The 14,150-nt window shown below is 40.9% G+C and overlaps 1 protein-coding gene across 5 annotated transcripts in view; it reads left to right on the forward strand.

The window, feature by feature from the left end:
- The first annotated feature begins 368 nt into the window (after nt 1-368).
- Nucleotides 369-14,150, forward strand: part of Ing3 (inhibitor of growth family, member 3) — a 30,285-nt gene continuing 16,503 nt past the window's right edge. The window contains exons 1-4 of one of the 5 annotated variants that reach the window (XM_006236140.4): nt 369-5,057; nt 5,295-5,366; nt 7,417-7,517; nt 9,027-9,092. In XM_006236140.4, coding sequence (XP_006236202.1) covers nt 5,030-5,057; nt 5,295-5,366; nt 7,417-7,517; nt 9,027-9,092 — 267 coding nt within the window. In that variant the 5' untranslated portion in view covers nt 369-5,029. Of the gene's footprint in view, nt 5,058-5,294; nt 5,367-5,393; nt 5,577-7,416; nt 7,518-9,026; nt 9,093-14,150 lie in introns of those variants that run through there. The other 4 variants (NM_001034107.2, XM_006236141.4, XM_063285972.1 and 1 more) reach the window with 4 other exon arrangements.

A 14,150-nucleotide genomic window follows, 5' to 3' on the forward strand; every position in this document is an offset into this window, starting at 1 on the left:
AACAAATCTAGCTAATGTATCAGTTTAGAATAATTTTTTACTATGATAGGTGTCTCTGCCCCTTCTGAGGAATCTCAGTGTGCTCTAGCACAAAAATGTGGTGGTTGGAGGTTCTCATGTTCGATGGATGTTTTCAACCATGATCTCAGTAGATGGATGGAAAGTCTGTCCCATTTGCCAGGGTACATTAACTAAATGAGTATCCATCTATGATAACTGACCTATTGCAAATAGTTCCTGTTAGCTTCCTATCAGCACCGGATCCAGTTGGTACGTTCACTGCACACAATCAGAACTTCAACACCTGGCAGCTAGAGATGTAACAGTATTATAGCATATGTTTAGTATGTGTCTTAGGGTTTTATTGCTGTGAAGAGACATCATGACCAAGGCAACTCTTATCAAAGACAACACTTAATTGGGGCTGCTTACAATTTCAGAGGTTTGGTCCATTATCATCATGGCAGGAATCATGGCAGCATATAGGTAGACATGGTGGTGCTGGGTGAGCTGAGTTCTACATCATGATCCGAAAACAGCCAGGAGAAGACTATCATCCACATTGGGTAGAGTGCGAGCACTAGGAGACCTCACAGCTTGCCTACATGGTGACACACTTCCTCCAAGGCCACACCTATTCTAACAAGGCCACACCTCCTTGTAGTGACACATTCCATAGGCCAAGCATATACAAACTACCAGTACAGCTTAGGGCCTGGGTATGATCTCCAGTCCTGAAAAACTAAAACAAAGAAAAAAAACCCCACAAAATACCTAAACTAAACTAAAACCCATCAGTTAATACCTGTAAACTAAATTATTTCAGCTTCTGAAACCGTTCAACTTAGTGTCTTTTTTTTTTATTTTATTTCTAGCATGCGTGAAATGTGTTCTCTTAGTTCTGAGTGTCCTCTTAAATTTTGAATATCTTCTTACATCGGGAGTCTGTGTTTTGTAAGAACTGTTTTGTGAAAGCTTTTTATCCAGGGACCTATCATTCATTTCTGTGCCCTTCCTTTCCCCATTCACTGTGCTGTCGAAGGGCAATCTGCTGAGCACAGCCCCCCACCCCCACTAGGTCCTTTTCTCCTTCACCCAAGATCTCCCATCACCAATACCCAGAAACCAGGCCAAGAAAGTAAATCTTTCAGAAAATTATGAGCATTCTGGAGGAAAAGTCTTGACATCCACAGATCTGTGAAGGGAAGACTCATTCTATCGGCGTGCGTATGATTCATTTAGGGAGTAGTTTGATGAATTTTAATGATGTAGAGAAGTTTACTAAGGATACCTTTCATTCTTTCTACACAATGCAGACGTCTTTAGGTCAGGCATACTGTTTAATGCAGAATTAGAATCCAGCTTAAATCTTCAAAGTCTATTCAAAATTCATGATGGTGGCTTTCTTTGTAAACCTGGGAAGTGCTATAACTTTATGCTAAGGTTCCTCCAAGAACATTCTGCAAAATGATTTAAATTCCTCCTTGTCTTGAACTCTGGTAACCTCACATTTTTGCATCAACTTCTGAACCATTTCTTTAAATTCTAACTCTACTTAGGCATTCATTTTCCCTGATGTACACGGTACATCTTCCCTGCATGTCACTCCCTAGAATTTAGCATGACAGTGGAATCATCATAGCTGTAGGTAAGTTAATTCTATAGGGCCTTGGAGATAGCTCAATGGCAATAGCACTGGCTGTCAATCCTGAGATCTTGTTTCCTCTCTAGAATCAACAGGGAAGAAATCGAGAACTGATTCCCATAAATTGTTCTCTAACTTCCACACATAAGCCACAGAATGTGCATGCCCACACTTGTACACAAATACACACATATTCCCCCCTGCCCCCACACACAATAATACAATTTTTTCAATAGTATGTGCCCTGAAAAGAACCATAGGTGCAAAGCAGAACCCCAGAGCAGCAGAAAGTCCCAAATGCAATATGGGTAAACTTATGAGGGACATATGATCTTAAGAATGATGATGGTAAGAGCAGCTAACGTTCACGGAATAATAGCATATCCCTGGCATTAATCTAAGAGCTCTGCATAGATGACAATTTCATAAGCATCCCCAGGTCTTAACCGCTGTTCCTATTTCCCATATACACATCTGGACACGGGCACATTGAACGTTCAAACCACCTTCCACATTGCACAGCTCTTGTTAGACAGAGTGACAGAGAAAGTGGGGAACAGCAAGGAAAGAATGAGAGCTTCACTGGGCAGCTTAGCAACGAGCAAGAGGTCCACACATTGATGTGCTACAATGAACGCACTTACGTCACACTGCTGTTGTGTCTTATCTCTTCATTCTCAATTTCACCCTGGAAGGCAGTGCTTAGGTGCCTAACGTAGGACCACCTTCAGTGTATCCTTGATGAATTAATAAGATGTTATCAGGGAGTGAAGGACTATTAATACATAGACAATCCTTCACCTCATAGGAACCACTGCAAGAAATGTGGTGTTGGCTGTGTGCAGGTGACATTGACAAGTTTTAATGGCATAATCCAATGGCATAGACATATGGTTTCCTGCAGGTGACAGATAGTCCAGCAATCAGGGTTATGTTCAGTAATGAAAACAGTGTGTAAGTTTTATTCTGGGTTTCTCTGGAAGGTGTGCGTACACTGACTGTGCTTGAAATCATTTTAAAATTTCGTTTTCCTCCCTACAGAACACTTCCTCTCTGAGGAAGCTCGGTTGGTTTACACAGACACGGTGAACTTCTACTTTTGACAGCATGCCATGTTAACCACTCGGAGTGCAATGTCTGCTAAAAGCAAGGAAAATATTCTGGGATAACAGGCTCAAATAGAGCCAGATGAGCTGAGGTGGTACAAGCCTGTAAAGTCGACATTTTGAAGGCACAAGCAGGAAGATTAAAAGTTCAAGGATTATCTTTGATTATGGTAGTAAGTTGGAGGCCAGCTTGGGCTACCCAAGAGCCTGTTTCAAATAAATGAACAGATTCAAATGTACTGATATTCTACTAGAACATACAGATATTTTTCAGAGTGGATACAGAGTGAATGAGTGAAGAAAATGAGTGCGTCTGAAGAGAGCAAGGGCCAAAGTCAGCTTTAGTTCAGAGATTATCAACCAAATCCCGGATATGCAGAATTCCTGCTTTAACAGCTATGCATCAGGCCACTGCAAGAGGATAACATCAATGGTCAGTTCTCAAGGAGGAGTCCAGTAGAAGACAGAATTAGAGGATCCCAAGAGGACTAGTCCCTATGTAAGAATGAGTAAGCAATAAACTCTTTTCATCTAAGAGGCCAATAAGAAAACATGCTTGTCTTGGACTTAGAGGCCAATAAGGAAGGAAAAGTCCCCCTTGAGAGTATATAATGAAGTATTTTCATTACAGGTTCCAATTCAATCTCTCTGTGCAATATAATAAACCTCAACTACATAACTTAATTTGGCCCTAAGTTTGATGGTGTCTTGCAGCAAAGTTGCAGAATCAAATGCTAATATTCTCTAGCAAAACTCAATTTTAACTCCAGCCGTGAAAAATCTTCACATTTATATCCCCCAGAAAAGTGGATTCAGAGGTAAAAACCTCAACCCAGATGAAATTAGGCCCTGTGAGCAAATGTGGTTGATTTTGAAGAAAGAGTACAAATAGACAAATAGTTTTTAGTATGGAATTTAAACTAAACAGATGTAGACTACATATATTTAACATTCAAGTAATAAGAAAATGGCTTTAAAAGAGAACAAATGAATAAAAAAGTGTCATTCTAAATAAAATTGTACTATAAAAATATACAGAGTAGTGAATAAAATGCATCATACTGATTTTTTTCTTTTGTATGAGATAGGGTCTTCCGTAATCTACGTTGGCTTCTAAATGCCTATGTTGCCAAGGCTCACACTCCTGATCCTCCTGTCTCAATTCTCCTAGTTAGGGCATTACAGGTGTACGCCTCTGTAGTCTAAGAAAGGATCATTTCCCCCCAAACACAGAAGTATTTATTTAGTGCACGATTTTTTATGAAAGGTATTTTAAGACAGAAACGGGGCCGCGATACACTAATTATACCAACATTTGCTAGGGTTATTAAAAGAGCCTGCCCAGAATTATAAACCTTAGCCCAGCTATTTACACAACATAAATTCACGTCATTGTTAGTATATGCCAGCAATGCATTAAATCACCAAAATTTATGGATGGTCGTTATTTATGTATTTATTGCAGATGCATTAGAACAGTTGTTTTACAATGAACACAAGATACACTGCAAACATAACTGGCTACTGCATACAATTTTGAGTATCTTTTAATTTGGGGAATGCACATTCCCTCCGGTCTCACTACAAATTATCTTAACGTTGCAGGGACACCAATCACTTGTCCCATTTATTTATCAGGAGTGACTTATGAAGATTAAATTCCAGCAGCGAGTTCTGTTCTAAACAATCTGAATTTTCCGAACTTAGCCGATTATTCTAGCGTTTGGAATCTTTGCTATGTGCCTAGCACAGCCAGAAATCCATGACTCACAAACGGCGGGCTTGGAACCACAGCACAGAACAGGTGAAAAGTTGTTCCTAGTTGTGTCAGGCAGGCGCATACAACTCCCGTCATCCCCTATGCAAGAAATCAACAAATAAACAGAGTCACCGCATTTCGGATTCTGGCGTGCCCGTTTCGCGCAGGCGTGTGGTTTCTGTAGTTGCCACTCTAAGAGACAACCACACTGGTGGCTACGCTCGGGGAAAAAGATGACTACATTTCCCAGAACTCCGCGGAGATCCGCACCGGCCGGTTGACGTCATCGCTCCAGACAGCCAATGGCAACGGCGGGCGGCAGTGAGGCAAGCGCCGTCAGGCGCCAAAGTGGAGCCTTTTTTTTTTTTTTTTGCTTTTTTTTTTTTTTTTTTTCCTTTGCCGGAGTCGAGCGGGTGCTGCTAGCGGAGGCGCCATATTGGAAGGGACAAAACTCCGGCGACAGCGAGTGACACAAATAAACCCCTGGACCCGTTCGTCTCCGCAGCACTCAGGGCCGCGATGTTGTACCTAGAAGACTATTTGGAAAGTGAGTGCGCGGCGCCGGCAACGCGGCGGGCGGGATCGGCGGCGGGCGGGAGCGCGAGTGGCCGGGCGGGCGGGATGGCGGGAGGGAGGGGGAGCGGGGGATGTTTCTTTCTCACGGTAACTGGCAGCCTCGTTGTGAGCCGCCCCCCCCTCACGCACGCACGCACGCACACACGCGTGACGCCAGCGCGTACCTTCGCCGTTGGCCCCGCCCTCTGACGGACTGTGCCTTTGACAGTGATTGAGCAGCTTCCGATGGACCTGCGGGACCGCTTCACGGAGATGCGCGAGATGGATCTGCAGGTGCAGAGTAAGTGGCGCGTCTCCACGGCCCCGCGCAGCCCCGGCCTCCCTCGGGCATCGCCTGGCGGGTCCTCCGCGCTACTTTTTTCAGGCTGTTACAAGGAGGCGGCAGGCACACCATACCGTTAACACGCGGGGCACAGCAAACACTGTGTTTGTGTACTGCATGGAGATGACGACACTGCACCGCAGTGGAAACTCGCGTGATTTTCAGAAGGTTTGCACCTGAGCCTGTATGTGGAACTTGGAGTTCTGCATTCAGACTTAAAAGTTCATTACATTCCTAATTTCTCAAGAGCAAAGACAGAATGGCAGGTTCTGTGCAGCTGGTTAGGGACCCTAGTGAACTTGGAAGGCCGAACTTTGACAAGTTGCGTATTAATAGAAGACACTTAGAGCTCTCAACAGCGTGGTCATTTTCTTAGCCAAAAAAATGAATGAGAGAAATCAGATTTTGCCGAAACCATCCTATTGCTTTTTAGAAAAATGTAGACATTTGGTAGGATGTCCTACTCATTTCTTTCTTGTTTTCTAAACACAGTCAAGTAGTTCAGGCTGGTCTCATACTTACTATGTATCCTAGGCTGGCTCTAATCTCCTGGTCTTCCTACTTTTGCCCACCTAGTGCTGGGATTACAGGCATGGCTAGCTGTCAGTGCTTGGCAGTTTTATGTGTGACTTGTTTCCAGAATGAACCTTGTTCTTTTGAAAAGCTAGACTGAAGAGGCTCAAAGGTAACTTGAGTTTGCTAAGGGCTTGTTCTTATCATTCTTGGCCCTCTGTCACCCCTCCCATCATTTCTATACCTTTTGTCCCCGACTATACTCATCTCAGTCTCTGGGTCATCTCTTGGGGTTCATTGCCCTGTAGCCTGTCATAAACCTGTGACCAGTATAGGCATGCTTCTTTTTTTGACTTTAAGGTAGTTGCAGTAATAAACATCTGCTGAGGCACATTCCAGAGGGATTGAGTAGAGCTTGGGGGCAGACACACTTGGGTTCACTCTCGGAGGACTCCAGTTCCTTATCTTTAATGGCTGCATTGCTACCTTGGGGGCTTGCTTACTCCCCCCCCCCCCTTTGTAAACAGACAGTCTTCTGAGCATTTAAAATAATACAGATAATTAGGATGTATAATACCCATTACAAATAGGTTTAGAATAAACGATAATTTAAAATATTTTCAATCATTCAGTTCTTTAAAATTCTGGGATAGTTTGGATTTGGTCTATACATGTGACAGTGTTTTCAAGTTTACTTCTACTATAACCCTGGAGTTTTCCAAAACAGTGAGTACACATTAACAAAAGTGTCAGCATGGGTACCGTCAGCAAATGCAGCTGGAAGTAAACTGTGTTTGACAATCAAGATTAACTAGAATGTCTCACCATCTTCTTTAAAAAGCCATCCTGCACTGAAGTTGCTTAAATGATGAATATAAATAGTGGTCAAGTTTTTCTCCATTTCCACCACAACAAAATCCCTTTGATTTATTTTTTAGCAGTCTTCCACTGAGGTCATTATTTTCGACCCAGGCCTTGGCGAACCTTTACATAGAATGAATAGCATGTGTGTGAGTGAGTTAATGGTGTCTCAAGTGAGCAAACAGTCACATACATCATACCTTCCTACGAGAGGATGTGATGAGGTGCTTGGCGCTCTCTAGCAAACATTGACTCTAGTGTCACAATTCTTATTAAAAGAAGTCTGAGAACTTTGCAGCAGCATTGTCAGTAAGCAACTCTGATTGCCATAACCAGCTGACGTAATGCCATTAGCTTTGATTTCAGTGCTGTGCTGTTCCAGGGTCGTGGCCTAGATCCTTGTCCATGTGGTTAACGCTGCCTTGGTTATTGGAAATTGTTTTGAAATAGCAAAGTCAGTAGAGAATATTTCAGCTTTTTAAAGCTAAGGTAATGAAGGCATTACTGCTCATAGCACAAAATGCATATAAGCCACTAGCAAACTAAGACAGTACATTGTTGTTGTCAGACATCTTTTCTTTCCTCAAATCAAAGCAGCTGGGTCGGCTAAGTATGAAATGTTTTATTATGTCAGATGCAATGGATCAACTAGAACAAAGAGTCAGTGAATTCTTTATGAATGCAAAGAAGAATAAACCCGAGTGGCGAGAAGAACAGATGGCATCCATCAAAAAAGTAAGTGCAATGCCTTCGATGATTGTCAGTCACATGGGGACCCTTTGGAAGGGATATTAAAATTAGGGAGATACCTGGATATGGGGTGAGAGGCTTGGGGGTGCTTGTTACATTTTAGAACAGCAGCTCTCAACTAAGGGGACGAATGACCCTTTCACAGGGTTGCCGGAAAGCACAGGAAAATACATTACGATTCATACCAGTAGCAAAGTTATAGTGACTCAGTAGCAGTGAAAGTAATTTCCTGGCTGGGGCTCACCACAGCATGAGGGCCTGTGTCAAACTGTTGAAGGGTCACAGCATTCGGAAGGTAGAAAAGCACTGGTTTAGCGCTTCCTGTCATTCTGAGGTTTAGCTAGTGCTGTGGGACTTACGGCTGTCCTGCAGATTAGATTACAGATTAGAAAAACTCACTGAGTTGTGCATATAGGATCATCTGTCTTTAAGGGTGCACTAGGAACACAACTTCAAAGATTTGACTTTGGTCCTCACTGCCATGTAGCTGTGTGACTTGGGTCAAGTCTTTTAGTATGAGGAAGAATAAATCCTTACACCCAACCTTTATAAAAAATATTCAGGGATATACAGAAACATAATTTTGGAATTAAAATTTTCAATTATATTAGTTATTTGTCTGTAAGAAAGATTGTCCATTAGGAGAGATGTGATCCTGGTTTATAAAAATACCCAGGTATGAAGAAAGTTTGAGCTTGTGCATGTAAATCTAGAGTTAATTGGCCATCCCATTCGACTAAAAGGGTTTTTATGTAGCACAATTTGAACATACCCCCAAAGTCTATTTGTCTGTGGAAGCACATAGGATACTTTTTTCTTTTTTTGAAAAGTAATTTTTGTTCTTTTTAAAAAATAATATGGAGAAATATAGACTATAATTTGGGTAGTATTAATTTATATCTAATTTAAAATTAGAACTGTTGACCAATTGGATAGCAGAAACCTACAGATCAGAATCCTTTCTATCCTGTATTTTTGCTGTAAAACTTGGGGCTGGAGAGATGGCTCAATGATTAAGAACACTTCTTTTAGAAGACACGGTTTTATTCCCAGCACCCACATGATGGTTCACAACCATCCTAACTGCAAGTCAGGGGATCCGATGCCCTCTTTAACTTCGGTGGACACATGGTACACAAACATACATTCAGGCAGCACACTTACACACATAAGATACTTTTTTCAAGTTGTAAAAATGGAGTGTTCTAAGTTTTATATGTTAGCTAAATCTTAGCATTCTTTTGTTCTTTCATAACTTCCTAGTAAAGAGGGTGGACTTGCTGTAATTTTCTTCTATATATATGTTTTCTGAGATTTTTTTTTTTTACATTGCACTTCATTTCTAATGCTCTCCCAACCACCTGCCTGGAGGCTTGTTATTGTTATATGAGATGAGCAAGTGATAACCCTGTTTAGTATTGAGAAATCAGGAATATATGTATATGTATGTCTACTAAAGTTACCAGTGCCTAAAATGAAAATATTCTTCTTTAGGACTACTATAAAGCTTTGGAAGATGCAGATGAGAAAGTACAGTTGGCGAACCAAATTTATGATTTGGTAAGTAAAAGAATGTGCACGTTATGATCTGTGTGCTAGGATTCTGGACTTTATCAATTGTGGTAGCTTAAGTGTAAACTGGAGTGTTGCTCTCTTGATCGTATTTACTTTGCGAATTCAGTGTCTGTGTCTTGGTTCTTTGTGGAAGAGTCATAGAAGTCCACAGTGTTTAGTCAATAGGTCAAGAGCCACACATTTCAGTGATGACTACTGTAAGTTTGTGGGTGATATTTTTATTTTAGAAAGAATTGGCTTTATTTAATTAATCCTGTTCTATCATTTTGCAGTTGTTTCTATGATGATGTGGTTAAGAGCACCATGTTAGTGAGAGTCCCTGGTAGTCTGATTGAAATGAGTAAGAGGGTTTCTTGTATCAGTGTTTAGGTCGAGGATGCTAATACATAGTGGGCATCACCTGGGTCAGGTACATGACTGGGAACGTCAGATTATACACACCTAAAGAAAAAAGTGAAGCAGACTCCATGTTAAGTGTGGGCTTTTTGTTTTAGTGTTTTTGTCTTACTGCCTTTTTATTTATTTGTTTTTACCTCTGTTTTTTGGGTTTTTGTTTTATGTTTTTGTTGTTGTTTGAAAGAGGACATGAAGTTGGGTGGGTAGGGAGGTGGGAAAAATCTGGGAGGAGATGGGGGAAGAGAAAAACTATGATGAAATATATTGTATGTAAAAAAAATTTTTAAAGAGAAAAACTGATGAAATATATTGTATGTAAAAAAATTTTAATAAAAAGAAAAGAAAAGGAAAACAAAAAAAAGTGTTTTTTTCTTGCAACAGTAATTCCCAAAGTTTGAAATCACCAAGAAGAGAGATACACTTACATGTGCCTCTTAAATTGATGTCATGATGACATCATTACCACATGATAGGAAGCCCTTGTTTTTAATGCAAAGCTTCTTACTGTGTATTTTAGGAAAAATAATTTCTTTTTGTATCAGGGTAAAGTCCATGTTCAATTTGGTTAACTTTTATATTTTGTATCTTTCTTAGCTTTGCAGTGTCTTCTAGATACAGTTTTCTGTTGAAAGATACATGTGAATACAATGTTAGTGAACAGGACACATCATAGAAATGTTCTAGTTTCATCTCTTTACTGGTGTACATAGTTTAACCAAAGCAACTTAGAGGAAGAAAAGATTTGTTTCAGCTTATAGGTTACAGTTACTTGTTGAGAAAAGTTGGGACAGGAAGTGGAAGTATAAACCATGAAGGACTCTTTGTGCTGACTCCTACAGACTCCTGCCCAGGCAGCTCATACAGTAGAGTCACATGCCCAGGAAATAGTACCACCCACAGTGGGCAGGACCCTCTCACATCACCTAACAACCACTACACACACACACACACACACACACACACACACACACACACACTCCAGTCATGCTTACAGGCTGCCAAGTTGATAGTTAAAGCTAGCTAGGACAAAAGACACCCACCTTATATATGATGCATACAAATGCTTACTTTAAACTAAAAAAATAGCATCACATAAGAAAGTATGCTATTTTTAATATAGTGAAATGTTTAAGTAATTTTATAATCTTGTTAAACTGACAACTGTTTGAAAGGTACAATTGCAAATAAACTAATGTTTAAAAATAAAAAAGGAAAGGACAGCTTTCTTGAAAACCGAGTGTTTACTGATCTGAGGCTTCTGAAAATGCTTAGGCCTGAGTTACTAGAGGTAAGTAACTGCTAACTTAGTAACTTAGTGCTGATGGTGCATCTCCCAGATGAGGGCTGTTCTTTTTATTCTTTTACTTATTTTTATTCTTTGACAGTTATACCTCTTGTGTAGAATGCATTTTCATCACTTTGACTCCTCGGCCCCCTCTCTCACACCACCTCCTGCTGAGACAGTCTTCTCAAGAAGCCATCCTTCCTTTCATGCCTCCTCTTCCTGGGTGACCCACTTTAGTCAGAGTTCTTTGCACCGACATGGGTGGGAGGGCATTTCCTGAAGCATGGCCAATTTCTCAGAGACTCCAGCACTGAAGAAAGTGACACCCCACCCCCCAGGCACCATAACTGACAGCGAACCATCAGGAAGGGTGGACCTCATAGGTCCTTATCCATGATGAAACTTTGACAGGCTCAATCTTGTGCAAGTAACCACAGCTATGGTGACTTCGCCAGTATAGCACTGTGGCAAATCCAAAAGATGTGTTCTTTGTTTCACATCTTCCTGTTTGTTACTGAACCAGGCCTTGGAGGAGATTATGTGGATGCTCACTTAGGGCTGAACACACCCCATCCCGTGCTCTCCACACTTTGACTAGCTTCTCTGCATTAACTGCACACACTGACATAAGATGGCTTCTCTGACCCAGGCTGAGGACAGCACTCACTTGTACATATAAACTTGAGCATTTAGAAGTAAATTTGACATGGCCGTTTAGCAAAAACCATAGTAATACGTTCTTCTCTAAGGTCTTTGGTCTCCCCAGCCCTGAACGTTTGACCAGGTTTATAACATTAGGCATGAGTTCCGTCCTGTGGAGTGAGCTTCAAGTCCAATTTACTCCCTTTTACATCAAGGCAGCTGTGGACCAGAGGGCTCAGCTTGCCTGCAGGTTGTCACTACACCACATGTCTTACAATTGGGCAACACTGATGATTTCTCTCCTACAACAGTTTGCATAGTCCCCAGTGGCACTGGGAGAGGAGTTCACAGGAGACTTCCAGCTCAGTTCTAGCTTGATGTCTCTGTCTAGGGATTCTAGGGACCACCGGGGGATGCTGGTGAGTAGGTACTAAGTCTACTACTGCATGCTGTTTTTAAAGAGGTAGAAGCAAAGGTTTCCTTGATTTTACCCTTAAGCAAAAGAGATCAAGTGTTGGTGAGATGGACTCTGATTTGAATATTATACATTATTTATGTTTTCATATATCACATAGTGCCTCAGTTTTATGTATTTGTTTGTGGGGGTGTGTGTACATGTGAGAGATATCTATACATAGATAGAGACTGAAAGAGGGGCCAGTTGTGGGGGGCAGTAATCATACAGTGCCTGTGGAGTTTAGCAGAGGGTTTTGGAACCTTTGGAGTAGAAGACAGGCTGTCCAAACATGTCCCCTGGGAAGCAGTATATGCTCTTAACCACTGAGCCATCTCCCTAGCCCCTGCATATTAGGCTTCAAAATTGCCTTCTGAGATTTAATGATCTTTATAGTTCCTCTGCTTTTCATTGTATACAGTTTCAGTGGCTTCTATAGCAGTGCCCGTCGTTCCTTAAGAAACAGGGTCTTTATTCCTGTCTGTTCTCCTGTGAACCCTCTTACCTTTTCAATTTTCTTTTAATCTGAGACTATAGTTGTTCTTGAACTTTTGTCTATGTTTTTCACTACTTTCTCCATTGCTACCATTTTAAAGTGTCTTCACTTGCTCTGACGGTCACCAACAGTCACATGTAGCTTAGCACAGTTGGAGATCCTAGGCAGCTGTGAGGCTGCCACCTCTGCAGACTCGGTAGCCTCAGTTTTATTTAGATCCTTTCAATAACCACTGTGCATTACTCCTGTGTCTGAATGGAATCTGTTTCTTTTCTGTTCTCCCCCATGGTTGTTTCCAAAACAATGTCCTAATTTCCTACAAACATCCCCTCTCTGGTTACATGATTTTGCCTTCTAGTTACAAGAATGTATATCATTTGAGGCTTTCTAGTGACCATTTCTGCAATTACTGCTATGCCATTATCTCTACCTGCAGGTATACAACTGTCATCTCTTTCTGTAGCTTTACTTACTGATCTCTTATTCCTCTACCACCACCACCCTGCAGTCTCTCTGTTGTACCTTTGTCTGTCTCAGGTGGGATCTCTCCATATACTCAGGCTAGTCTTGAACTTATGAATGTTCACTTTTACTACCGTTCCTGTCCCTTCCTACACCGTCTTTGACTTGGCTATATCACATATGCATTCTCTTCTTTATCTTCAGACGTTGCTTTGTTTCCTTACACTTTCTTGTCATCTGGTTGTATACCACAGCGTTTAAACAGTCACTTCTCCCTTATCTTTTAAAGACACTTAGACAGACACCCAAACAAATACTGTCCTGAAAAAGTCTTTCTTGAGTTTATCATTGGGCTTTTTGATGTTCTTTTATCTTTGGTTGATTCCTAAATCCTTTGCAGTTTGTATTCTCCTTGCCAATCTCCCGAAACTCCAGTTGATAACTTCTTCATTTGGTCCACTGGGCACTCGTGGTACAATTAACACTGCTTACCATTCTCTTTTCTTTGGCATTCTTTGTCATGAATGGTTACTTGAAGGCTAAACAAAAATGTTCCCACCTTTGTGGCCTTTCTTGATCACAAAAGGGACTGTACTTTGAACTGTGAGCTAAAATAAAGATTTTCTTCTGTAAAAAATAAAAAAGAAGAAGAAAGAAAAAGAAAGAATTGCTCATAGATAATTTTTTACCCTCTCTCAATTGTCAAGAGGGCAGGGACAATCAGTTAGCATATCAAACAATAAATTGTTGGCTCAGATGCTCTTTGTATTCCCTACCCCCTACCTTCCACACAGATTGCGACACCAAAACTCCTCCAGTCTTGCTTCCTACCTGTCTCCCACTCGATCGCCATGGCCTGATCGTTTTAATTTCCCCACTTGTTTAACCTGCTAGTTCTAGTACTTCTTAAAAACAGCATTGAAATTAGAAAGAGTACAGTGTATATGCACTGAACTGTAATGTACATTCTGACTATTATGTATTATTATAACCATATCCTAGAGAATAGAAAAAGCATTGCTGGTCTCTAGAAACCCCCTTTGCGCTATTTCTGGTACCTAGGCCCTCTAATATATTCATTAGAATATATTCAGTAAGTACTGAAAAGACTAGAGGAACTTTTCTAAATGGTTCTTCAATTTTGATTTATCATGTTTATTCTTTTTTAAAATTACATATTTTCAAGAATTTCAAACATGAATATTTTATTTTCATGATTTCTACCTTTCTTTTTCCTCCCTCCAAGACATCCTCCCATGTTTCTCCATGGCCTTTCAAATTTATGACCACTTTGTAATTACTATTATT

Source organism: Rattus norvegicus, chromosome 4 (genome assembly GCF_036323735.1).
Source record: "Rattus norvegicus strain BN/NHsdMcwi chromosome 4, GRCr8, whole genome shotgun sequence".
Lineage (NCBI taxonomy): Eukaryota > Metazoa > Chordata > Mammalia > Rodentia > Muridae > Rattus > Rattus norvegicus.